Source organism: Pyxicephalus adspersus, chromosome 7 (genome assembly GCF_032062135.1).
Source record: "Pyxicephalus adspersus chromosome 7, UCB_Pads_2.0, whole genome shotgun sequence".
Taxonomy (NCBI): Eukaryota; Metazoa; Chordata; class Amphibia; order Anura; family Pyxicephalidae; genus Pyxicephalus; species Pyxicephalus adspersus.
Window position 1 is genome coordinate 4,410,378 of NC_092864.1, and position 26,841 is coordinate 4,437,218.

Here is a 26,841-nt window from a genome sequence, read left to right on the forward strand (position 1 = left end):
ACAATTTCTGCATGAATTGTATTAGAGAAGGATTAAACTCTCAGAATAAATATTCCTGTCCCGAGTGCCTTGAAACATTTAATCAGAGACCTACACTGAAAATAAACCAAACTCTGCAGCAGGTGGTCCGATATTGCACTACGTCCAGGACTAGCGACATCAAATGTTCCTACTGTATTTATGATGTATTTATGAATGGCAATGTCGCCATTAAATCGTGTCTGATGTGTGAAGCTTCCCTATGCAAAGATCACCTGGAAGTACACAGCCCAAGGGAGGAACACATCTTACTAGAACCTACCTCTTCTTTTGGGAAGAGAAAATGTTCAACTCACAGGAAGATACTTGAATTTTACTGCCCAGAAGATGCCACCTGTGTCTGTTCTAGTTGCTGCATATCTGGAGAACACAGAGGACACCGGGTGGAAACTATCAATGAGGCTGTTAGGAAAAAGAAGACAAAGCTAAGAAATTATCAAGTTTTGCTGAACCAAAAGAAAACGGAGGCTGAGCAATGTCTACAGTTTTGTATTGAAGCACAAAAGAAAGTAACTGAAGGAACTCAAATGGCCTCTGAAATGAAGCTGGTTAGGAAAATGTTGGGGTTTTTAAAGCAGATGTCTTGTGGGACATCCACAGAGAAATACCAGGATTCAATCTCGATCAGGGATATGAAAGAAAAGATTGAGAAAAGGAGGAATTAGCTATCCAACTATATAGATGAAATTGAAGAAATATGTTGCTTGACTGATCCATTCTTGGTTCTGTACTACCAAATGAAAGGTGAATGATAAATATCCAAACAATTAATTTATTGGCTAATTTGAGGAGATTTCATATAGTTTTGATATTCTTTGAACACCATAAACACAGAATGATTAATGGAATATATGGATAAGGAGGGTAATCTTAAGAATAAGCTGCTTTCTTAATACCCAAATATAGACCACATATGCATGGCGAGGAGACAGAACAACAAAAGGAAATAGCATGGCAACAAATCTTTAAATAAAGCAGTGAGGCAGAAGACAACAGAAAATAACCTTCACATTAAACTCCTCTCCTGTAAGCCTTATAATAATTCCCTGTACACTCCAACACTAACCCTAACTCGCTGTATACCTAACACTAATCCCTCTTTACACTCCAACGTTAACCCTAACTCAGTTTCCCAAAACTAACCCTAACTTCATGTATCCCAAACACTTACCCCTTATATACACCCCAACACTAACCCTAACTCAGTGCATCCCCAACACTAACCCTCCCTGTACACCACCAACTCTAACTCTAACTCACTTTACCTCTAACACTAATCGCCCCTGTACACTCCAACGTTAACCCTAACCCATGGCATCCCCAACACTAACCCTAACTCCCTGTATCTCCAACACTAACCCTCCATGTACACCCCAACACTAATCCTGACTCTCTGTATCGCCATCACTAACCCTCCCTGTATCTCCAACACTAATCCTGACTCCATGTATCCCCAAGACTAACCCTCCCTGTACGCTCCAACTGCACTAACTCCATGTATCATCAAAACACTAAACCTCCATATATACCCCAACACTAACCCTCCCAGTACACCACCAACTCTAACCCTAACTCACTTTACCCCTAACACTAATCGCCCCTGTAAACTCCAACGTTAACCCTAACTCACTGCATCCCCAACACTAACCCTAACTCACTGCATCCCCAACACTATTTCTCCCTGCATCTCCAACACTAACTCTCCCTGTACACCCAAACACTAACCTCATCTCACTGTAACCCTAACACTAACCCTCCATGTACACCCCAACACTAATCCTAACTCACTGTATCCCTAACACTAACCCTCCATGTACACCCCAACACTAACCCTAACTCACTGTACTCTTAACACTAATTCCCCCTTTACACTCCAACGTTAACCCTAACTCACTGTATCCCTAACACTAACCCTCAATGTACACCCCAACACTAACCCTAACTCACTGTATCCCTAACACTAACCCTAACTTTTTTTTTTGTATGACTTCTGTGGATTTGGTAACAATTGCTGGTTGGTAATTGGTAAACTTACAAAAAGTATTTAGCAAAACCACTTCAAACAGGGCTGAAACACAAAGGTATGACACTCAGATACCCTGGTATTATTTGTGCGTGTATGATTGAGGTTCTTGATGGGCATTTTTCAGCACATTTTTAGCAGGTATAGTGTTTCCAACATGATATACAAACTCTACAAATCAGTGGGTAAATTTTCTTTTCAGTCCCCTGAAATATACTTAATGGTCCTTTTACATTTTTTTTATATTAGTAGGCCATGACATTTTGTAGAGTTGAAACAGAATAGACAAATCTCCCAAAGTCCAATGTTTTAGGATGGACACCGGGCAGTATATAAAATATAGAGATATTGGGCTTTCTTCATATATAAGTTGTATGTCATAGATAAAAAAATATTTAGTTTCTTGTTTCATTTTAACAGATGCAATTGAAGAGTTACCGAAACCACTTGAAACAGGGCTGAAACGCAAAGGTATGACATTCAGATATCCTGGTGTGATTTGTGCGAGTATGATTGGAGCTCTAAGTGGGAATTGTTCAGCACAATAGTTGGTTGCCCTGTGGCTATTTGCAGCTCTATACATATTACTATCAGCAATTAAGAAGTGTTGGGGTTATATTCTGAGCTTTAAAAATCATTTGAAGGTTTTGAAGAATAAATTAAGTTAATCTTTTGCCAAGCCTTCCATGCCAATATGTGTACCTCTCCTGCCAAATGTGCCACCAAACTCCTCTCTGATGAAGAAAAATCATCTCCCAAAGTCCTGGTGCCTCACTGGGCCCGGTGGTTCCTCCTGCTTAATTTCAAATCACTTCTATGCCTTGCTTTGTATTCAGCAAGCACAGAGGGCAATCAGGAGATAAGCAATCCTGGTAATGTTGGTTTCTGAAGTCAACTTTGGGGAGGCGGAACACAGGACGGTAAGGTTTGGTGAGAGAGTCTCTTTAGTTTACCTTTCCCTATAAAGGGAATCAAATGATGTAATTAAATTTGTTCCAGATCCAATTTAATATTTCACTCAGCGGGTATAGTGTTCCAATACGTTGTAAAATCTCCAAATCAATGGGTGAAGTTTCTTTTCTGTCCACTGAAATTTACTTAATTGTCCTCTAACTTTTAATATTAGTAAGCCATGAAATTTTGTAGAATTGAATTAGAAAAGTCAATTTTTCCAATGTCCAATGTATTAGAACAGACACCTAGTAGTGCATAAAATACAGAGATATTATATTTTCTATAAACAGTAAATAATATACACATATATGTTTATATTTATTTCCTATAGGTGACATTGTACAAGTAAAGATACCAGCTCCAAAACGGGAAAAAGTCGAAGGTGTGGTATATGGGTCTTGCGGTTTTATATTTTGCCATATATGATGGGGGGTTTTTGAATTTTTACTTATTGAATCTACTTAACTAAATACGTTTTGTCATCATAATTTGGCTGTCTTTTTATCAAAGGAGGTCACGCAACCCCCAGGCTCACATTCCTGCCATTAGACCCCCGTGTCATAATTCATAATTCCCAGATTCATATTCCAACTATAATACCCTCATGCCATAATCCATAACTCCCAGGCTCACATCCCAGCCTCACCCTAATATTGACCTAATCCAAATTCGACCCTGGTCCACATAAGATTCCCATGTCATAATCTACACAACCCCCATGTCCATAAAGTTTAACCTCAAACTCTAACTCTCCGGAGCCCTAAATGTTATCAAAAACTCAACACTGCATCTACTTATACTGGACCTCTTCTGTCCTTTTTTTTTTTTTATATGACTTCAGAGGTGTTGGTAGTGTTTGCTTGTTGACGATTTTATAAAAAGTAATTAGTAAGCACATTTGTTTACTGTGTTTCATGTTAACAGAGGAAATAGAAGAGTTACCAATATCACTGCCAACATTGGAGAAACACAAAGGAATGATTTTCAGATATCCTTCCCCTATATATTGAAGGAAATTATTTTATCTTTGCCTCTATTGACTTTTGTGGTTCTGGTAGTGATTTTTGGTTGCTAATTTCTGAACTCACAAACAGCAAATTGTAACAACACATGTCTACTCTGCTTTATTTAAATAGAGGAATCTGAAGTTGAAGTGATTAGACCCCCATGTCATAATTCATAACCCTCCAATTCACATTCAAGCCATTCGACCCCATGCCATAATTCATAATTCCCAGATTCATATTTCAACTATGATACCCTCATGCCATAATCCATAACTCTCAGGCCCACAACCCAGCCTCACCCTATTATTGACCTAATCCAAATTCGACCCTGGTCCACATAAGACTCCCATGTCATAATGTACACAACCCCCATGTCCATAAAGTTGAACCTCAAACTCTAACTCTCCGGAACCCTAAATGTAATCAAAAACTCAACACTGCATCTACTTATACTGGACCTCTTCTGTCCTTTTTTTTTTTTATATGACTTCAGAGGTGTTGGTAGTGTTTGCTTGTTGATGATTTTATAAAAAGTAATTAGTAAGCACATTTGTTTACTGTGTTTCATGTTAACAGAGGAAATGAAAGAGTTACCAATATCACTGCCAACATTGGAGAAACACAAAGGTATGATTTTCAGATATCCTTCCCCTATATATTGAAGGAAATGATTTTGTCTTTGCCTCTATTGACTTTTGTGGTTCTGGTAGTGATTTTTTGGTTGCTAATTTCTGAACTCACAAACAGTAAATTGTAACAACACATGTCTACTCTGCTTTATTTAAATAGAGGAATCTGAAGTTGAAGTGGAATTAAAGGAAATGGCTTTATCTCCTCTATTTCCAGCATGGGAGGATTTTGAAGGTTTGATATTCAGATATTTTGGTATTATGTGTGTATATGTTGGGCATTAGTTGGGAATTTCACAGCAAAGATTTTGTGGTTGCTTTCTGGTCATTTGCTGTACAGCTCTGTAGTGCAGCTCAGCAAACATCAATTACAGCACGCTACACCATAACCCTCTGTTTAATCGTTTTACTTGCCCTTCCTGTACCCCTAATCCTCGCTGTAACCCTAAACCTAACCCTTCCTGATGCTCTTAGACAAACCCTTTCTTGTAACCCTAATGCTATCCTTTGGAACTTTATTATTAACTCTCCCTGTAACCCCAACTTTCCGTCTAATACTACCCGATGTGGGTGAAACCCAATCCAAACTCCACAAAAGTCAGTAGGACATTAGTGGAGCTTGGACAGTGCTGAGTTGATTTCGACTTGGATTTTGACTTTGAATCAAAAACTCATGACGGGCCAATAAAACTATATGTGTCATTGACAAATGCAATTCCACTCATTACCAATCTAACCAGATTTGACCTGACTTGGTTTCTATTCTGCTCAGTTGGCTACATTATTCTTTTGCTCAATCAATTTCTTTTTTGAAATACTTTTATTTAAACACAATGGTCATCCAATGGTTAAGCAAGCTGCATTTGAGCTGACCTAAAGCTGCTAATTTACGGTAAGCAACAAAAGGTCTCCCTCAGCTTCTCCCCCAGGCCAAATTCCACAGACACTGCAATAATGATTATGTTGATTGAGGCTTCCATCGTGAATTCCTTATTGGTGTTTTCATGCATGTTAATATCTCAGATTTAGTGATTGTTTCACTTTATCCACACATACTTTGTGGGCCATGTGGACGATAGAGAACATTATTGTGAGGCCACAGGCTGCCTCTATTAAAAAGATCAAAACATTTTCACCTTTTATCCTTTTTGGTGACAACTAAGAAATTGTCACCAGGATAATTAGGGACAGTACATTTTCCTACAATTCTATATATTACCTATATTTCACTACTGACATCTGATATCTTCTGCAGTCCCATCATATATCTTCTGTTTTCCAAACCTCAGACCTACCAGTCCAGAAAACCCACAGCCATCATCCTTTGGAATCCACCAGCCATTGCAAAGGTGATATTAAGATGCATTCAAACTATTTTGATTGCAAACTCTGTGGAAAGGTAATACATGCATTTTAATTGGTGTTTAGATGTTTTCTGTATAAATATTAGTTTATTATGTTCTCCTTTCTCATTGTGTTTTCTCTAATAGGATTGTCAATCTGACATATTTCTGTATAACTCTTTATTTCAACAAATAATAAGAATGTATTTGTGTATGTAAACTTTACATTATAGTTGGCCACCAGTAGATGGCACTGTGCCCTTATTCAAAGTGTGTAACAAACTGTCATAGTTTCCCAGTGGCAACAGTTTGTTACACACTATACATGAGGACACATGCCATCTACTGGTGTGACCTGATTATAAACCAAGATTTTTTTCCCTAATGGTATTTTACATCTCAGTTTATACTCAATGTATATGATATTTGTAAAGTACTAAAAAAATTTCTAATTCTAAGGTGACATGTTATTTTCATGGTTTAGCATCTAAACTGTTTGCCTTTCTGTTTGTAAATATACCTGTACCATCTCTGCTATCTAGTTAGCTCAACAATAAATTGGGTAAATGCTTTTTTCCTTGATCGTGTTATTCTGCAAATGTGCGCAAATCACATGACTGGCTGTCCATAATTATGTTGGTAGAACAAATTTGTATTTCATGCATGTATTTAGGTGTTTTCCTGGAGTGAATTTGAATGTTTCTTACTCCAATTAGGCACAAGACCCGGACTATATAATCACCCCTGTTAATACTGGAAGTGTCTACAAGTAAGTCAATATATTTCCCGTATTAATCCCAACAATTATCTCCTATTTTCTACCTTTTGTTTTTTTTTTAAATATACAATTAAAAAAATGTTCTCTGTTTATGTGTTAATGCAAAAAATCAAAAAAATGTGTTGATCCTCAGAGAAATCGAGTAAATTGTTACCTTTGTGTGAATCCTGCCTGGGCTGTGCTTTTATAATTTACATAAATCTCAGATTTATATTGGGTTGCAAGAATGAAAGGCTTTCTTATGAAAAAAAAAGTTTTATGTGACCAACATAATCCAAGGAAATGCAGTATAACATGCAATAAACTACAATAACAGACGCTACTAATGTCCCTTCCACATGCCCTATAGCATGAACTGATACACCAAATGGACATACGGTACATCCCACAGATGGGACCCAGCATTTAAAACAATGGCTTACCTACCCAAGTGTGTTTATGTGCTTCAAAAACTTGAAAAGGGTTAGTTGGACCCTTACAAACACTGAACTTGAGCTCCACTTTGAGTGGATTGCTGACCGGCATTGAACCTTTTATCTCATTCAGCTTCAGATGTTCTCCAGTCACTACACATAGCCAGTAAAATGAGTCGGAAATTCTAAATGACCAAAGGTCTTCATCACTTCATATGTTTCCTTTCAGATTGAAACTTGAATCTGATGGACTCTACCGATGCTCGGAGACAGGTATTATGTTTAAGGTGACTCGCCCAGTGACCATAGAATATGAATTGGATTCCTGGATAAAATATGCCACACCAATCAAGAGTCGATTCAAGAGATGTGAGATACTTGGTCCACTGTTCAACATTAAAACCAACCTGGAGCCCGGTGTGGTCAGTGCAGTGTATCTGCCTCATAGCTTGTGTATAAGAGGTAATACTAAATGTTTCAATTAGCCTTAGGTTATTATGCTACACAAAAAGAAATATAGAAAAAATATCCAATAAGAAAAGTATATTTTGTGATTTTAGGCTTGTTTGCCAAATTGTTAACAAAATTTTTTGGATATTTACGATTGTTGTGTGTTCATTGATACTTGGATAGTTACCCCTGCCCACCATAATTAATTATGATTATTATTAATTAATATTTTTCAGGTTTTAAGGCAGACAGTTTTGCCGTTGTATGTGTTCACATTCAAGATGAAAACCTCATCTCAGAAAAACCTACCAAAGTTGAACCACACTATGCTGTTGTAGCAAATCCCAACTTTTCCGCTCTTGGAGTTCTTATGTATCCATTCCAGTGGGTAAAGAACATAACAGAGAAATTCCAAAGAAGGCATGGCATGGTTCTCTTATACTGGAAAATAATTGGCATGGATGACCCAATCCATAGAAAATACAAAATCAATCTTTATCTCATGCCCCATATCCTGTCAATTAAAAAGGTACATTTTTACAATAGCAATATTTTGTGTAATAGTGTAGTTTGTCATTAGGAATGTATTCAATACGGCCAGCTTAAGGGCTTGTAGACTTCACAGAATATCTAAACTTTCCAACCTTATGGTCACAGTTTATTTTAACCATGCTTGCGTTCCTGTGTACAAACCAGCTCTATAAGGACATGGTGTCACCAGTTTTCCCAGAGGATGGTATAGCAACAAAAGATTTCATGAAGTTCATTTTAATGACCATGGTTTTGAATAGGATGTCAAACAACAAGCCTATGAAGGTGTGAAGTTCAGGTATCCCAAAACTGTTGGTCATGTATTGGGTTGTAGGATATGTTAAACAATGTCATTGTCAATAGAATGATCCAGGGAACATCCTATTGCCTTGCGGAATCAGGAAGACATTTTTTGAACCTTCCTCTGGATCAGCTATGTGTATGGGGATTATATCTGGGATATGTTTATTTCCATAGTCGTTGAACTTGATGGACAACTCAACTCAACTCAAGGCACTTGCCAACCTTTTGTTTCTATTATGTGGACAGCCCCAACCTTCTATGCACTCCCAAAGAGCATGGCCTTGAACAGGGTACGGCCCGTCACGCAGCTTTTCTCCCCAGCAGACAGCAGGGGAAATGTTGGTGGATTATAAAGACCTGGAAGAACAGATAACCATGTCACTACATTGAGTGTCCAGAAAGTCACATGTCTATGTGTGTTCTAGGTTCCTGATTGCTGTTTGCTCTGCTACACTCATACATTTGGGTAGATTTGGGGATTTGGGACCTGTGCCAAAAAATGCAGCTTGCTTTTGCCATCAATTGAGATCCTTCTGAGATCATTCAGTGTTCATTTCTCATGCTTTTGACCTTTTTATAGAGAAAGAAGCTGTACTAAAGGAAACAGAAGCCAGTGAACGCCAGACCTTATGTTATTTTAAGAGCTTAGCGGTTCACTGCACACCATTTGAATATTCACTATCCACCTGTAATACCATTTTCAAGTCCTGTAATTAATCCTTACAATGTAATAGCTCTGAAAATACTCTAATGGCCCAAACTGTCTGGGTTCAAGTTTGCTGGCCTAGTTTACATTATGAGCTTTAAGGTTATTGATATGCTTAATCACAATATATGACCTATGATATTTATGTGCTGGATATGGAATTTTTTAGTAATTTTATTGTACAGTACCTTTTACTTGCCTCAACCTCCCCTAAAGAAGCCATAGGGCGAAACGCGTACCGAGACTGATCTTTGTTATTTAATATGTACTGTGTTTTCATTTCCTTAAATTTTGGAGATCATTGGTGAAGTAGTTGAACAATGTGTAGTAAACTTTTCAAATGTTACTTTCTAAAGGAGCAATTTATGTGATGGTAAAACTAAACACTTTTTTGTTTAATCCATAATCATTCTACACGTATGATTTTAAACTTGTGTTCTCCTATTATTATGGGTTAGAGGTTGGAAAAATGGATATAACTTACTAAAAGAGGAATCCTAAATTTACATATCTTTTACGATGACAAAACTTTAAACAAATCCTAATAACGTATGAGATTTTAGTGACTTGTTTTTTTTACCTGCTTTCTCTTAGGACATTGAGAATGATGAGAAGAAAAAAGGGTTTTATGAAATCCATAAACCTACTCAGACAAAATCACTGTACATCATGAAAAGTTATGATGTTTGTCTGCAACCTGTAGTGCATCCCAAGGTAATTCTGATATTTATATATTTGTACATGTTATCATACAAGTATTATAATAGGAAAAAATTCAAATTGTGGGACATTATGATACACAATACTGTTAAAATGTCCTTTTTTCATACATACAATACAATTAACATCCAACAGTAAGACTCCAGTCGAGCACTGAATGCTTTTCCTACAGTAAACATAGTGCATATTCATTCATGTGTGTTTCACTATGCGTTTCGCTAATATAGCTTCCTCAGAAGTATCACCCAATATTGTATGGTCTAAAATGCAAACAGCAACATCTGTCATATAGTTCAATTGACAATATTACATAGTACTAAGGTTATGCACATATAATGACATGAATGTTATATATCATGTACGACTCACATGATAACAAATTACAGCATTTAGTACTATGTAATATTATAAATTTAAATAAATGACGGATGTTGTTTGCATTTTTCATCATACATTATTGGGTGTTTTTCCTGAGGAAGCTATATTAGCGAAATGTGTAGTGTAAACCTGCATGAAATAATACTCACCAAGTTTTACCTGTGAGAAAAGCATTGATGTAAAACATTTAGAACTTTTGTGAAGTCTTACTGTTGGATTGTATTGAATATATCAATAGAAATGAAATTTTAACAGCATTGTGTATCTTAAAAGCCCCATCATTTAAATTGTTGTAACATAGGGATGTGGTGCTATTATTATTATTATTATTATTATTATTATTAATAAACAGGATTTATATAGTGCCAACATATTACGCAGCACTGTACATTAAATAGGGGTTGCAAATGACAGACTAATACAGACAGTGATACAGGAGCAGAGGACCCTGCCCCGAAGAGCTTACAATCTAGTACTATATTATGGTCCTAGGCTATTTAATTTAAAAACTGGGTACATGGTGACATCTTAGGGCACATGTTACTTTTTTCTTATTCTGCTACGATCCTGGGGCTACCCAACCTTTACTTCTATTATCTGGACCTGCCCCAGCCTTCTGTGCACACACAAAGGACCTGATCTATTAAAGCTCTCCGAGGCTGAAGAGGAAACACTTTCATCAGTGCAACTGGGTAATCCAGCAAACCTGGAATGGATTCCTTCAAAGTGATTTGTAATTTGTTGGCAAATGTTTTGAAGTCTGGACCAGATCCATTCCAGGTCTGCTACATCACCCAGCTTGCCTGATGAAAGTTTATCTTCTCTAGCCTTGGAGAGCTTTAAGGCAGGACCAAAGAGCATGGCCTTGAACAGGATACAGCCCATCATGGCTTCTCACTCCAGCAGACAGCAGGGGAAATGAAGAAAAGTCACATGTCCATGTGTGTTCTTGGTTCTTGCTTTTTGACTGCTCTGCTATCATCTCATATGTTGGGATAGTTTTGGAGATTTGAGGCTTGTGCCAACGGGCTTCAGATACAAATGCAGCTTTCTTTCGGCATCAGTTTGAGATCGTCCTTAGATCAATAACGAGTGAGATTTTGGTGACTTGTTTTATATTTCCCTACTTTCTCTTAGGACATTGCGAATGATGAAAATTACATTGATGAGTACCTGAAACCTGTGTGTCCCAAGGTATCGCTGATATTTATATATGTGTACATTTTATCAGTATTGTAATTCAAAAAGTGGGACTTTATGGTACCCAATATTGTCAGTTTTCTTTTTTTCATATGTACAATACAGAAATAGTCCAACAGTAAGACTAATAATCACTGAATGCTTTTCTTACAGTAAACATGGTGCATATTAATTCATGTGTGTTTCATTACGCGTTTCGCTAATATAGCTTTCTTAGAAGTAACACCCAATATCGTACGGTCTAAAATGCAAACAGCAACATCTGTCGTATAGTTCAATTTGTTCGATTTGTATTATATAGTTCAACCTGTATCATATATATGGATAAAATATATTCTGTTATATAAAGGATATTTTAACAGCATTGTGTATCTTAAAAGTTCCAATATTTCAATTGTTTTAATATTTGAGGATGTGGTATCAAATATTGGGCCTATGCTATTTATTTTAATATACCTTCTCCGTGGGCAGTGAACATGATGATTGTCATTGATCATTTAATTATGATATTTCCTTTGAAGCTCATCAGATACAGATTCAGGTTAGCCAGACCTTTACATTACTTACATGACCAGTGTTCTCCCCAGAATTTTTTTTAAGCTGGGTTGGGGGAAGCTGTAGGTGGGTGGCACCCCCTGTATCGTGACCCAAATTTTCAGTAACCACCCAAATACTTCCAGCTAGTTAATGAAAAGTGCTGGGTGGTACATTGAGCTGAACGGGGCTGGGGAGAACTCTGATGTGATGTGAGCCCCTTGTTAATGTGCAAAGTAGGCAAAAGATGGCTATTTTGTACAGTTGAAGGGTTTTGCAATTCTTTTCATTGTTCTAACATAGTTTTCTTTTATAATTTTGGCTTTAAACTTCCCACTTTTAAGATATTTATGAATTTTTGGTTATAGATGTTGGAGTTTCGGAGTGATTACTTATCCGGGCCCTACCCCTACACAGAGATCAATGTTTACAGCAATAAAGCCCAGCAAAGCATACAAAGCATTGACATACATGTGAAAGATAAAGAACATTCTGTGTGGCAAGCAAATATAGACCGAGGTAAGACGCATCACAAATGGCAGCAGAATTTGGAAGTTGATAGGAAACTTCCATTGATGACGGTCTTGCATAGTGGTTACGGCGTACTAGACCCAAAGCACAAAGCACAAGTATACGTACCTTTATTAGATCATATGACGGAAATTTTCAAACCTCATTGAAGTCGAATGAAAATGATTTAGTCTGGACACTTCCTTGGAATAAAAACTTCTTACATTACCCGGGCCAGGTGTTGTTCCCGTTTGGGGTCTGACAAGTAGATGGAGAGTTGGATCCACCATATTATGCTACAGGCATGGAATGATTTTTGGAGATTTGCAGTGGATATATTATATAGTGATGTAAATTTTCCTTCTTGAATTTTGTTGAGGAATGAAATCGCGTTGAATAATTAAGGAATATAAACGTACCTTTGAAGGTAGAATGTGTACAAAGAATTATATCCATTGATCTGTCATTTTCTGAATTTTTCATAAATGTTTTTTTTCACATTTGGTGACTTTATTGAATATACTTGTAAAAATAAGTTTTATTTAAAAAAAATATAAAAAAAGAAAATACCACTATTATAGTCTGTTAGCTGTGTGAATTGAGTCCAATGTATGATTTGTTTTACAAACTAGGACATTGCATGATTTGTTTTAGACATTGGCTTTACTTGAATTTGAATATTATTTCCTGAATGTACTGAGTAGGCTGCCTCCAAGTATTCTGTATTTCTGTTTGGCCAAACCAGCATCCAAAATTATATATAATGAGATAAATCAATATTTCCAAAAGTCTAGGAAAGAGAAGCTACATCCCCAATAAGTGCAATAAGTGTTAAGAATAAAGACATTCTAGACAGATGGGATTTTTGAGGCCCATCTATAAAACATTTTTAACTTTAATACCTACCATTATAGGATGAGTGACCATATCCTAATTATTGATAGAGTTCCCAAGCACAAAACATGGAGTTACAATTCTCACGAAAATGTTACAATTGCATGTTTCAATTGTTAAGGGTTTTCTTTGCTGCGTTTCTCCGAGCTGGTCTGCTTCCTCAGGGAATGTTTGTTAAGAGGTATTACCAATGCAGAAAATGTTTTTTTTTAGATTTAATTAATAAACTATTTATTTTTATAATATGGATGCCTCAAAAAGCAAAGCTTCTAGAATGTCAGCATCCAAAATTAAGAATAAACACTCAAATATACTGCTATAATAAATGTCTTTATGTTTTTCAGGAGACATAAGAGATTTCGAGTGGATGATGTCAACACTTCACATTAAGGGAGGTATGTAATCATTTTTAATCAATTATGCATCTTTGGAAGGATGATTGAGTGGCACCCTGCTGTGTCCTCCCCATAGGATATGAAACTGGTCACCCATGGTGGATCACTAAACTATATCAAGTGACCACTGTACACACCAGATTTCCTCCTGATACAATATTTTATAAGTAAGTAAACTTATAAGCAATAAGTTTATTTACTAAAGAAATACAGGTTGATCACATAGCTAAGGGAATTTTCCCCTTGAGATGAAGCTCTGATGATTTCAACCATCCAATCACTTTACAATCATCAAATTTTCTTGCATGTGATTGGGTGTTCTTTGCAAAGTGAACAATTACAACATTCAGTAAGCTAAGAGAATAACTTTTTGCAAGGTGATAATTCACCTTGTTAAGTGAAGACCCTAAATTTCTTTAGTTAAAAAACTCCCAATGTGTGCACAAAGCTTTACTGCAATTTTCTGTAGCGGCAATGGAATGCATCAAATTAACACTGTGTGTAAAAGCTGCCAGAAAGTGGCCATCATCTCCCAAGCTTCTATTAAAAATCAAGATCTGCATATTACATTACCCCCACCTCTATTTTAAATGGTTGTAGTAACGTGAAAAAAAGTTAAAAACATACCAACCTCACCCTTGGCCCTCCCATCGTATACTAGTGTTTCTCAAACTTTTTAACATGGGGTCCCATGAAATGACTTTCAGGTATTTGGGACCCCTTCTATAATTACCATGTCCACCGTTCACAGTACATTAGTGTGGTGGTCAGTGGGAAGAAGTCCTCCTAAATTGCAGATTAGTGGGAAGAATGTCACCCTTACAGATCATTGGGGTCACCTAAACTGGCCTGATAGCGACAAATTACTCATTGCTCAATTAATCCCTAGCAACCTCTGGAGGAACCCTGATTGAGAAATTCTGCTTTACTGGGTGACATGATAGTAAGTAGTATTAGTAGAGCATAGGTAATCACCTAATTCTATTTGGAAGAAACCAACCCCGAATGGAAGTACAACAAAAGAAAAAAAATTAAATAGACTTAGTAAGGTTAAATGTAACATAATACCAATTTTATTCTTGCTATGTACAGTGAGGTACAGATGTTACCAACTGGTAACGTTTGCATATATATTTCAAACATTTGTTTATTACAGTGATACACAGATTTAAATAAAGTCCTAGAGATCCAAACACACTTCTTCTTCAGAGGACATAGGTAGGTAGTGTATGAATATAAACTCTTTGGTTGGACTAAGGACTGGGATGGAGCAGACAGATGCACTTGGTCACACGACCCTTTGTCTATGGAGCACCTCCATAGAGTTCTAAATTCCAATAATTTGGGTTACAAGGAAAATAATGAGTGTAGAGCCAGATCACTGATTGCAGATGAGAACCAAGTGAAGCCCAAAGCGTTGTTGATATGTGGGGGGGAAAAGATAGTATCTGGCACCTGCAAAGATTCACCCGGGGTTGTGTAGGAGAGCAGATTGGTATTCAAAAAGTTTTTTTTCATATATATAAATGGGGTTTAGGCTAACTTTCTCAGCATGCTGCAGATCCTTTACTGTCAATCAGCATGGAGGGATGGATAGAGGAAACCATTGCTTTCCCTTCTACAGGATAATGATAAATGTGAGAATGTTGTTTCCTCCAAACGGCTGCTAGTGCTCAATCTCAATCCTTTATTATTGTTCTTTTGTTGATTTACTGTTTGCTTCTAAAGCAATGGAGGTTTTGGAAGGTTTCTTGGCCAAGTTGTAAACCCTTCTAATAATAATAATAATAATAATAATAATAATAATAATAATAATAAGACTTAATCAGTAATGTTTTCTCTTTTAATCTTTTTCCAACATATAATCAATAAATCAAATGGACACAGAGCCTTCTTCTAGAATCCATATTGTATTATATCTGGAAGAAAAACTGATACAAACAATAGCAAATGTCAAGCCGGTCGTGGATGCTTTGCGTACTAATAATCTTTTGACACATGAGCAATGTGCCAATGTGCTTGAAAACCAAACGTCTCAGGAGAAGATGAGGAAACTCTTCAAATATGTGCGGTCTTGGGGGACAGAACACCTGGACATACTCTATGAAGCCCTGAGGAAGAACAATGGCCCGGTCATCAGGAAACTGGAGGATGAAATATAAACACATGATGATCAGTGGCCCCTATCCAGTGCTCTGCTGTCACAAGCGGCAAACAGCCCATTATTGCTAAAAATGTAGTCAGACGTCAATGGTTGTCATCTAAACTTTCACCATTGGTGGTCCACTTTAATTTAAAGGGATTATAAGATTTAATAAAACTCCTGGTTAAGAATTTTTTCTTAAAGTAATCTAAACCCAAAAACAAAGAACTCATGTACTGCAGCTTACCAGTCCTTTGATGTGGTGGCTGTATTGGTTTTTCTCAGGTCTTTTTTTTATATATATTCACCTGGCAATTCTGCCAATATCACAGTTTGAGCCTGGTTTAAAAAAAGCCCTCCAAGACTGAAGAAGATGGGAGAGACTGGGTGATCCAGCAAATTTAGAATAGATCTGGTCCATGACCTAAACTTTTTCCAACTAATATCAAATCCATCCCACGTTTGTTGGATCACCCAATTTCTCCAATGATCTTGTACAGTCTTGGAGAGCTCTAATAAATCAGGCCCTTTGTGTCCTATGATGACACGGCTTTTATTACCCTATTACCCTTTATTTATAGAGGAGCAAGTGCCAAGGTACTTTCTATTTTTTAATTGACACGAGGCTTACAATTCTTGACTACATTTCATTCTTTGGAAAAATTGTGTGTGTGGATAAAGTGTACCCATAGTCACATAAAAAAGCAATACTAGCTTTATCATTTTCCACATAAAGATCCACATGGGACTTTTCAGGCACCTTTATTGATCACACAATATCCATAAAAACACAATCTACTAAAAGGTTACTTAAACAACAGACTGGTCAATAAGGGTTAACCAGGAGCTGGACAGGGGAACACTGTATTAAACAACAGGTGTAAATGAACTGCTCAGCAGAGCTAGGGGCTCCGCACTAGTGGAGACACGTTGCACAAATACTGAGTGTTGTATCTGAGCTAGCTACATAGCCAAGAATGATTAAGAGGCTATTTCATGATTGGCCGACGGGATGGGCAAAACTGATAAAGTTTAGGAGCATGGGCCTACCCAGAGTCAGAACTGCCTTCAAGTGCAAGAGAAAGGCACCTGCGCTTTAGTGAGGAAGAGGTAGGTGTGACACATTTGTTGATGGTATAGCAGGCTTTAAGTATGAATGGCTTCCTTTCTTGGACGGACTTGACAGCGAGTTGCAATACTAATATCAATAACCCTTCAAAATATAACTCTTGAATTTGATTTAACGATAACATACAAATGATAATCCTCCTTACCAGCAGCATAGGATTGAAGCACAGCACGGGTTGAACTTTACTTTAAGTGTTCACTTAACGCTTACCCAGCAGTACACCACCGTTCTCCTGTGAAAAAAATAATTTGACCAATCAGACTCTACTAATCTGCTCTTGTGTATGGTGTTACTATCCACATAATATTGAGACATCTCAGACATGTAAACTCCATAATAGAATGATTTCTCCTGGGCTGACTGTGGATGATTGGCATTGCAGATCCAGTCCCACTCTATAATCCAATCATTGGAGGAATATGTGCAAAATTTTGACTCTCCCTTTTAAATATGTGGAATGTGTTATGTAAGTGAATATATAGAATGTTTTCGATTTGTTACAAATGTTTTAGTGATTGTTAGTATAGTTTAAACTTGAATTTGTGAAACCTGTCAAATCAATATGAATTGAGACTGGCATATATAAAGCTCTCTTTGTCTTACTGACAGAATAAATTATGTTTATATTTGAAAAATATTGAATGCGAGGTGCCTGAAAAGTCCATAAAGTTTGTGAAAAAGATATACTTGTGGATATATTACTGTTTAGACTTGGGTCAAATGCCAAATCAACCCAAACATAACACATCTGGTTCAGGTGTAATGAAAAGAATAAAGTGGATATTCAGGTTAGGTTTGTTAGCTTGGTAAGGTATGCAGGTTACATTGGGGGTTGTGCAGGTGGAAGCAGATTCGGCAACATAGCATCATATAATAGGAACGGGAGTTCAAGAAGTTTTTGGGGAAACCTCTCCATCTGTACCCCAACCATGTACACACGTTGTATTTGTTAAAGCACATGAAAATAGCAGCAATGTTCATCCTGCATTACATGAAGTCTTCCAATATACACAATGTTCTGAATTAGTGGAAAGACATTGCAGTGTAGACAGTGATTACCTGTCCAAGAGCAGCATGGGGTAATATTTTCTGCGTATTTTCACATGATCACTGTCACCACTTTTATTGAGAGAGCAGAGAGGTGAAAGCATGTAAGACCATTATTAATGCTTGCCCCTCTGCAAATTTCCCAGCAACTGGTGTACATACCCGTAATAATGCAGCAAGGAGTTGACTGCCCAAAGAGCTAGCAAGAGGAATGAAATTACAGCTTAATAACTGACTTCAGTCTCTCTCTATATAAGTGCTTCCTGACCTTCTGACATAGGGGAACCTGTGACATAACTTTCAGGTCTTCAGGGAACCCCTGCTATAATATCCACAGCTCACAGTACATTTGTGTGGTGGTCAGTGGGAAGAATTCCATTTACATTGCTGGCCATTGGGGAGAATGTCACCTTTACAGATAGCCAAAAAACTAGTTGGTGTCACTTATACTGACCTGAGAGGCACAAACTGCTCATTGCTCAAGGAAACCTTTGCAAACTCTGGAGGAACCTGAAACATTGATCTATACCAGGAGTGGGAAAACTTGTTGGCTCAGTTTAGGTTTGACTTTTTTTAACTAAAAGTAAAAGAAAACATAAATTCAAATTGCATTCCATTTCAATGGGATGTTGTTTGTCACTCTTTTTAGCCAGTGGATGATTTTGTACCAATATTTGATGGGCCAGATTAAAAAGCCCAAGGGGCAGTATTTTGCCTGTGGTCCGTAGTTTGCCCGTGTCTGATCTATACAGTTTGTCAGGTTTCCCTCTCCTTTCTATTTATTAAACTTGCACCCATGGCTTCTGACACTCAGGTTGTTTGAATTTCATGATGATTGCCAATACAAACATTGGGTGGTGAGCCCATTAATAATATACACCAAGGTGGAACTATCCCAGACATCCACTAACCAATGGGCTAAATGTCTGATATTTACATGAATTCTGAACAATCCAATCAGCAGCACTGCTAATTATAAAACCCCCAAAGCTTCAAGCTGAAACATCACCATTGTGAATATTGTCACTCTTGGAAAGTGATACAGTTGAACTATATGTACTATATTTCATTTTTAATATGCATGTTTATAATTGTCTATTTAGTAAATGGGTGCTAATCAATGCTTTATTATGAGCAGGCAGTCTAGGAGAAAAGACATTTATCATTTTTACCAATAAATATATTTTTAAAGAAGCCAAAAGACAATCTCTTTACTTTACATTTTTTCTTAATACTAACAGCATTGCATGAAACAAAATGCTTTTACATTTCCAATACAAGGACAATGCAGCTATGTAGAGGTAGAACGGAAGCTGCTGACAGTCTCAGGTCTGGAAGTTGATGCTGTGGACTCAGCACAGGGACATGTGTGTGTCCTGGTTGTTTTCTTTGACATTTTCACTGTAAAATGGAAGAATAAAAGTTTATTCCACTATCATTACAATCATAAAACAAACATTTATAGCTAACAAGTCACGTGTGTTCTAGTATTTGTATTGTCCCACTGGACACCTGCGTTTGGTCATTACTTTGGAGGTGCCTCCATTAGTTTCCAACACCCTTCGTCTACCCAAGGGATTTAACTACATTTACCAATGTGTCTGGTCCTTTAATGCACATCACATCTATACAAGAACACATGATCGGCATTATGGTGCATTGGGAAAAAAAAAGGGTCAGGTAACATCAATCAGTCTTTGGACTCATGGGATCCATGAGAAAGTATTGGACTGAGAACATGTATTAAAAGGTGTAAGAGGGGCCCTGATTGATTGAGTAGAGATGATTACTTGTTTACATTGTAGTTTGGTAAATAACTAAGGACAATCCCGATGTTCTCTGATGATCTGTTATCAGTGACCCCTCATTTGAACCGGGGCATTCACTAATAGGCTCATTGGATGGTGCACGACCTTAGCACATTGCCATGTATGCAGTACTCTAATGGACAAAAAGGCAATGGTGGGAACACATAGGATGAGGGATAGCCCTTCTTTTAGGGTTTAAAAAACAGGCAGTTATGGGTCAAGTTTTCCTTCCCTATATAATGTATTAATTCTTCCCAGGTTTTGTCCTAGAAGGAGAATTTGTTAGTATGTTCCACCCAAAAGAATAACCCCAATGGTTACTCAAAGAGGAGTGGAGACCTATTAGCCCAGCCTGTGGTTACATACAGTGTGTCTGTGGGAGGAAGAAAGAGAAAAAAGAGCTGCCCTTTTGGATGGCTGCCTGCAGCTCACCCACATACCACAACGAAAATACCCCATACGAGCAGACATCACTTTATCTTCCCCTGCTGGATCACTGTCATTTACTTCCACTAAGACAGACAGAGATGTCATAACCATTGTGCAAATGAAAGTCCGGGAATTAACATTTCAAGCTTCCATCACATTGTTCACTCCACTTGGACATCTGGAAACACCAGCAGTACGTCCAAACTGATATTGGTCTTACTATCAAATCACCTACAAGTAGCAATGTGGTATCAAAAGGCTCTTAGTGCGGTAAAAAGCCCCAGCAATAATACTAAGTCTCCTTTTAAGCCTGAGAAAGCCCGGTACAGGCAAAACTTGTTGTGTGGGACACCTTACCGCCATCTCTAATCCTGTATGATACTAAACTATATTGCTATTATTTGTGAAATTAGTGGTTATATGTTAGACTAGGATTCATTTATAGAGACACAGCTCTCAATCTTTTGACATTGACGTTGTTGGAACTATAACATTTTGTGTTCTTAAATTTAACTCAGGCTGCCCTTCAAAAGCCTGGCTTTCCCTCCCTCCCTCATTTTGTTCCCCCCACAGACACACTAGAAGGAGAATTGCTAAGAAATGTACCACTTCCTTAATTTTCTCACATCGCACAGCAAATGTTTAATTGATATTTCACCCTATGCGTCCCATCCTGCCTTGGTTCCACTCATCCCTAGTAAATTAGTAAACTAGTAAAAAAAAGTCTGCCATAGACAAATGATTGGCTACCAGACTTTAAATATAAATCTGTGCCCCAGAAAAGATGATGGCTTCTTTTAATTGCATGCCCATTATGGAACCAACACAGTAGATGGTGGTGATTACATTTCAACTTTCCCTATGGCTCCAGCTATTCCTTAATCATAAAGAGGGTTTTTTTAACCTTTTTAACATAGGGCAACCCCTCAAATAACTTTCAGGTTTTCAGGGAACAGAACCCCTTCTATAATTACTAAATTCACAACTCAAAGCACATTATTATGGTGGTCAGAGGGAATAATGCCTCCTTCATTGCTTGGCATTGGGAAGGCTGCCATCCATACAAATAGCAAAAAGAAACATCATTGGAGTCACTTAAACTGACCTGAGGGTCACAAACTGATCATTGCTCAAGGAACCCCTAGCAACTTTTGGAAGAACCCTGGTTGAGAAACACTGATCTAGGTAGTCATTTAATGTCACCACTAGCTTATGGCCACAGAAAACTTTACCCCCACCCCTTTAATTGCTTCTGCATACATACTCAAATCTCTGTGCCACGTCCTCGAAGTTCTTGGCTTTTAGGACTGTATAGGTGACCAACAGTGCCTTCGCCTCCGTGTAGCGACTGATGAGAAGATTTGCAATGTCTATATGGTCCTTTCCCTCCAAAAGTCCACGGGGGATTGGCTTCACGTCTATTGCTTGTAGTTCATTGTCATTAAGATAGTCCTTAAACTGTTTAAACTGATTATCCAGCAGCTCATTTAAAGCATCGAGAATAAGAGTTCTGGGACTTTTCTTAGCGTGGCCTTCCATTGTGTTCAGCACCAAACCCTATAGAGATTTTTCTTTCACTTTCAGCTTTTGGCTTTGAGTATTTCCTCATCCTGTAAAACTCGCTGCTTTTTTTCCTTTATCATTTCCTGTCTAGATAGAGTAGACTGTTTATTATTCACATAGTTTGCTTTAACTCCTTGCAAGAATATGTAAACATTCACTTGTAGACTCATAGCATAGAATAACATTTGCACAAATGGGAGGGGAAAAATAGGGAAATAGTCCAAACGTCCAATGTTTTAGGATCACTTCCCCCACAACTCTTTGTTCACATTGTTCACTAGATAGCTGTCAAACCAGTTACACATTAACTAGTGATGCACAGAGAGAGACACCGACTATGAAGGAGAATTGCAAATCAGATCTATGGGGAAGACATCCAGCATAGAAGGGAGTAGCTATGTACGGAGTATTCACAGACATATTATATAATTATAAATTCTTTGTGAATCTTAAAGCTGAAATCCAGGCAGATAAAAAAGGCATACATTTTGTGTTTTGTTAATGTAAGCAGCAACATAGGGATAGAAGTCATTGGTGTCCAAACTGTGGCCATGCCCCTATTCCAGAGGATAAAATGCTAAGACATGCCTTGTGACCATGAATCTGTGGCCAGGATCTGCTAGCAGTTGCAATGGGCGAGCTCCCTGCTTGTAACTGCAGCACCCATTCTACCCACCAATGGCACTAGAGGGCAGAGGCACACCTGGCACTTCCATATCACCAGTCACATGCCAGCTCACACAGACACTTATTCAGCAGAAAGTCCACATACTCAGGCACTGAGCAAACACAGAGGACTCCTAAGACACCGAGAGCATTTTGAACATAGACATAATTCCATCCTACAGTGCTTCCAGGTTCTTATCTCAAGCTCTGAGCTAAAGCTGCGTACACACGGCAAATTTTTCTCGCCCGATAACATACAGATTTGGTGTTTAGTGTTCTTATCTCGAGCTCTGAGCTAACTCACATACAGATTTGGTTTTCAGTGTTCTTATCTTGAGCTCTGAGCTAACTTAAGCTGCAGACACACGTGCAATTTTTGTCGTTGGAAAGGATCTTTCACGATCCTTTCCAACGACAAAGGACTAGACGATCTGCTCTATGGAGAGGGGAGGGGGAGAGCGACGGAGCGACGGATCATTAGGATCGGTCATCGTTCATCGTCAGTGGATCCGCCAGGACGGTCGTTCGGACGATGGACGTCGCAGACTGTACACACGCCAGATTTTTGCTCGATATCTGGCCGATGCCGATTATCGGGCAATAAAAATCTGACGTGTGTACGCAGGTTTACATACAGATTTAGTGTTTAGTGTTCTTATCTCGAGCTCTGAGCTAACTTACATACAGATTTGGTGTTTAGTGTTCTGTAGCTGATGGACACAGAGGTGGCATCAAGGGTCTAACACACCCCTGATTTCTCCATAAAGAGTACCAAAACATGTAAAAAGATATCTTGTCTGTACACCGTGCACTTTATCATATCTATCTCTTATTAAGTATTTTTCAAAATAATTGGGTGGGCTTTGTCATACAGTCCACAATCCTGCACATACTGCTTACTGTCATACCTTGCACCACTTATACTCGTTACCACTGCTCTCCACTCCTATGCATACTGCTTATATACCCACCTACATGCTTCTTGTGAACATACTGCCTGCTATCAGCGAATGTCATAATGTCCAGACGCCTCCCCTGAATATACTGCTGACTGTCATAACTTTCTCTTTTGTACATATTGCCTGATGCTATATTCTCCATATTCCTTTCCTGTACATAAAATTTGCTGTTCTACACTCTCTTGTTCCTATTTCCTACTGTCATACCCTCCACACTCCTCTCCAGTACATATTGCCGACTGCTATATCCTCCACACTCCTCTCTTGTACATAATGTCCACTGTCATACCCGCCACACTCCTCTCTTGTACATACTGCCCACTTTCATACCCTCCACACTCATTTCCTGCACATGCTGGTTATAACAGATATTGTTGAGATTGTTGAGAGAGTGTTGGATCCAGAGGCAGAGATGGTGCTGGCAGAAGGGGGCTACAAGGAAGGTGAGCGAGAAGGAGGCACGGATGACCTTGACTTCCAGGAATCTGTGACATACTCATCCATGAAAATTACTGCTTCCAATAGCATGAGAATATCTGAACACATTTTCAATGGTCACAATCCCTCCATCAGGGTCTGCTGTATGCAGGGTAAAGCCATGGATCCATCTTGTCCGGTGTTATAGCTTTGGATTGGTGGTAATGGTGTAAGGTTTTCTTAGCACCCACCAGTCCACAAATTCAGCTAATTAGCCAAAAAACTGACCCCTGATCTGAGTATTGTGGCAGTTCCCCTTTAGTCTCCTTTCCCCTTATGAGTACTAGTAAAAAAATGGCCGCTGATTTTTTTCAGCATCTATAACACTGACAAGCTGCTTTGAAAACCCCCACATCCTGTTTATTACGCTTCCTGTAAAAATGTAAAACCACAATTAAAATGCATTATATCGCATTCAAATATTAAATAACTTATTGAATTCTTTACCTGCGGGCGGACACACATATTGCACTCCAGGTGGTAGAAGCAATTGTTCCACAAAGCACCTGCTGAATGCGTTGTAATATCCATGATATAATGCATCAAAAAGCTGCTTTTTATTTGACATCCCAATTTTGTTTGTAATGGTTATGGTTCACATATTTACCAAACTGTACAAAAAAATTCTGGTTTCTTCTGCTTTCTCTTGGTGTGAGTTGAGGGGCCAGAAGAAAACAATGATAGTATATGAGAACGCAGACTACACACCAATTTATGCGCTGGGTATGTTTCCTAAGACCCTCAAAAGGCCATTTGGACAAGCTCCATTTGGAATATGCTCATTTTTTCATAGCACATATTTCAATAAAACACAAAATAAAAATCTAATTGAAATGCACATAAATATGGTATGAACCCAGCCTAATAAATAACTGATACTGGTAAGACATAACTCCAAAATGACATGAAGCAGACATTTTTCCGGACTGGTCTCTTTCATTCATTGAATTTCAGTTCTCTCAATAGTGGACACTCAGCATCACATGTGGGGGATAGCTAGGGCAGTATACATGCAAAGACAGCCTGTCCAGGAATGCCCACACCAACAATCAAGGCAAATTATTAATGCCTCCCAAGAACCAGCTGACTACCGAAACCAGGCTTTTCAGAGGAATACCAGGGCAGGGTACTTTTCTGTTTTCAAGGATCCATGTATGGCAACCTACCAGACCATCCCAACCCACCATATATGCCTCCATCGTAAGATGACATGACTGGTCCAAAATAGGCTAGAAAGGGACCAGGTAAGGCAAAACATAAAATTAAAATTTAGCTTAGGATACATTATATAAATGTTTATCTGACACCAGGCCCATCTGACCCCACTTTGCCCTCTGTATGTGTAGATATTTGGAGGCACCATTGTGAAGTCTTTGGTATAAGCCAACCTGGGATCAAACCAAAGAGGTGCTGTCTATGAAGCAGGAAACCTACCCAACCAACCATCCAAGCTGGTCCCAATCAACATGATTCAGGTTTTTATATCTAATACTTCTAATCTATAACTATTTTTAATTTTTTGGCAATTAGTAACTAACTTTCGAGCTTCAATGAAATGTAATTAACAACTAAAACAATGAAGCGAAGGCAGTATATTAGGGAAAATCTATACCAGTCCACAACTCTACATGATGTAATATAACTTTGATATAACCATATAAGAAATCCATGGTAAAAAGTACAACAATGAAAATGAACTACACTTTTTGTAATGCAAAATCCAGAAAAATTAGGTAAAATTTATTGATTCAAGCATTTGGGCAGCATGCCGGCTCATTGGTTAGCACTCTGGCCTTTGCAGCGCTAGGTCCAAGGTGCGAATCTTGGCCAGGACACTATCTGCATGCAGTTTGTAGGTTATCCCCGTGTTTGTGTGGGTTTCTTCCGGGTTTCCTCCCACATTCCAAAATCATGCAGTTAGGTTAATTGGCTTCCCCCAAAATTGACCCTAGACTGTGGTAATGACATATGACTATGGTAGGGACATTAGATTGTGAGCTCCTCTAAATCACAGCTAGTGACATGACTATGGGCCTATGGTAGAGAGGACTGAATAGATCCATAAACAATAAATAAAATAGGGTGACATCTGCCAGATGTCCTAAAATGCAAAAAACATGAATATGAAATGTAACCTTTTTAGATACATAGCTCCCAGGAAAGAAATGCGGGCTTGCTGCAGGGCAGGAAATTATGTATTTGTGATGTTCTATAAAACAAAGTGATGTCTTAAGGCAGAAAACAGAATTATCGCCATTCCCCAGAGAGATTGAACTCTATACAGAAATAATATAACCTAGCTGGGTGCCATGGCTGCTGTAACAGGGTAAGGTTCTGTAGTGATATAATCCATTTTTTGGAATGATCGATTTATTGAAAATATTTATTTATTGTAGTGACTTTTTTATTGGAATTAACTATTTATTGGTGGATCCATTTATTGGTATGGTCCATGTACTGGCAGAATCCATTTATTTGTATGATATATATACGGGAATGATTTGTTCATTGGTTTGACCCATTTGTTAGTATGATCCATTTATTGAAATTGTTTATTTCTTGGCATAATCCAATAATTTGTACACTAAAAGTAAGTTGGCATTAACATTTTGATGTTCTCAAAGCCTGCCCAATGTTTGTAATTTACTTTAAGGCTTAATAAAATAAAATACAATGAACACTATATATCTGTGTTTTTTTAGTTATGAAGCTGTATGCACCACTTTCATGGGAGTCTATGAGGTAAAATGTTTTGTGACCCCAGAAAAAAAGTGTAATACATTGCACTTACTAGAGATGTAAGTGGTGATTGT

General features: G+C 38.0%; 2 protein-coding genes and 1 long non-coding RNA gene across 4 annotated transcripts; 1 reads left to right on the forward strand and 2 right to left on the reverse strand.

Annotated features, from left to right (window-relative positions):
* The first annotated feature begins 644 nt into the window (after positions 1–644).
* LOC140334886 (NACHT, LRR and PYD domains-containing protein 1a-like) lies at positions 645–16,127 on the forward strand. 2 transcript variants are annotated; one of them, XM_072417156.1, is made up of 13 exons: positions 645–783; positions 2,483–2,533; positions 3,348–3,398; positions 4,813–4,887; positions 5,942–6,051; positions 6,712–6,764; positions 7,416–7,648; positions 7,873–8,165; positions 9,771–9,890; positions 11,412–11,468; positions 12,377–12,527; positions 13,757–13,807; positions 15,695–16,127. In XM_072417156.1, the coding sequence occupies exons 1-13, from the start codon at positions 777–779 to the stop codon at positions 15,967–15,969; spliced, it is 1,527 nt and encodes a 508-aa protein (XP_072273257.1). In that variant the 5' UTR covers positions 645–776; the 3' UTR covers positions 15,970–16,127. The 2 variants fall into 2 exon arrangements, with proteins under 2 accessions (XP_072273257.1, XP_072273258.1); XM_072417157.1 differs by lacking the exons at positions 645–783; positions 2,483–2,533; positions 3,348–3,398 and adding an exon at positions 4,504–4,650.
* Positions 15,637–17,663, reverse strand: LOC140334893 (uncharacterized). Its single transcript, XR_011921640.1, has 2 exons — positions 17,225–17,663; positions 15,637–15,951 (listed from the first exon to the last, which is right to left on the reverse strand). It is a non-coding gene; the product is annotated as an uncharacterized lncRNA (long non-coding RNA).
* A 1,673-nt stretch (positions 17,664–19,336) lies between these two features.
* On the reverse strand, positions 19,337–22,065 carry LOC140334890 (NACHT, LRR and PYD domains-containing protein 10-like). The gene is made up of 2 exons (XM_072417162.1): positions 21,628–22,065; positions 19,337–19,527 (listed from the first exon to the last, which is right to left on the reverse strand). Exons 1-2 carry the CDS (start codon positions 21,900–21,902, stop codon positions 19,479–19,481), a joined length of 324 nt encoding a protein of 107 aa, XP_072273263.1. The 5' UTR covers positions 21,903–22,065; the 3' UTR covers positions 19,337–19,478.
* Positions 22,066–26,841: the final 4,776 nt, after the last annotated feature.

Excerpts from the sequence above, each read along its gene's own strand:
- LOC140334886 (XM_072417156.1), top strand. Across the intron at positions 6,765-7,415 it reads AATACTGGAAGTGTCTACAA|ATTGAAACTTGAATCTGATG; the intron begins GTAAGTCAATAT and ends GTTTCCTTTCAG. Across the intron at positions 7,649-7,872 it reads TCATAGCTTGTGTATAAGAG|GTTTTAAGGCAGACAGTTTT; the intron begins GTAATACTAAAT and ends AATATTTTTCAG.
- LOC140334890 (XM_072417162.1), bottom strand. The coding sequence starts at position 21,902 with ATGGAAGGCCACGCTAAGAAAAGTCCCAGAACTCTTATTCTCGATGCT. Across the intron at positions 19,528-21,627 it reads GACGTGGCACAGAGATTTGA|TGAAAATGTCAAAGAAAACA; the intron begins GTATGTATGCAG and ends TCCATTTTACAG.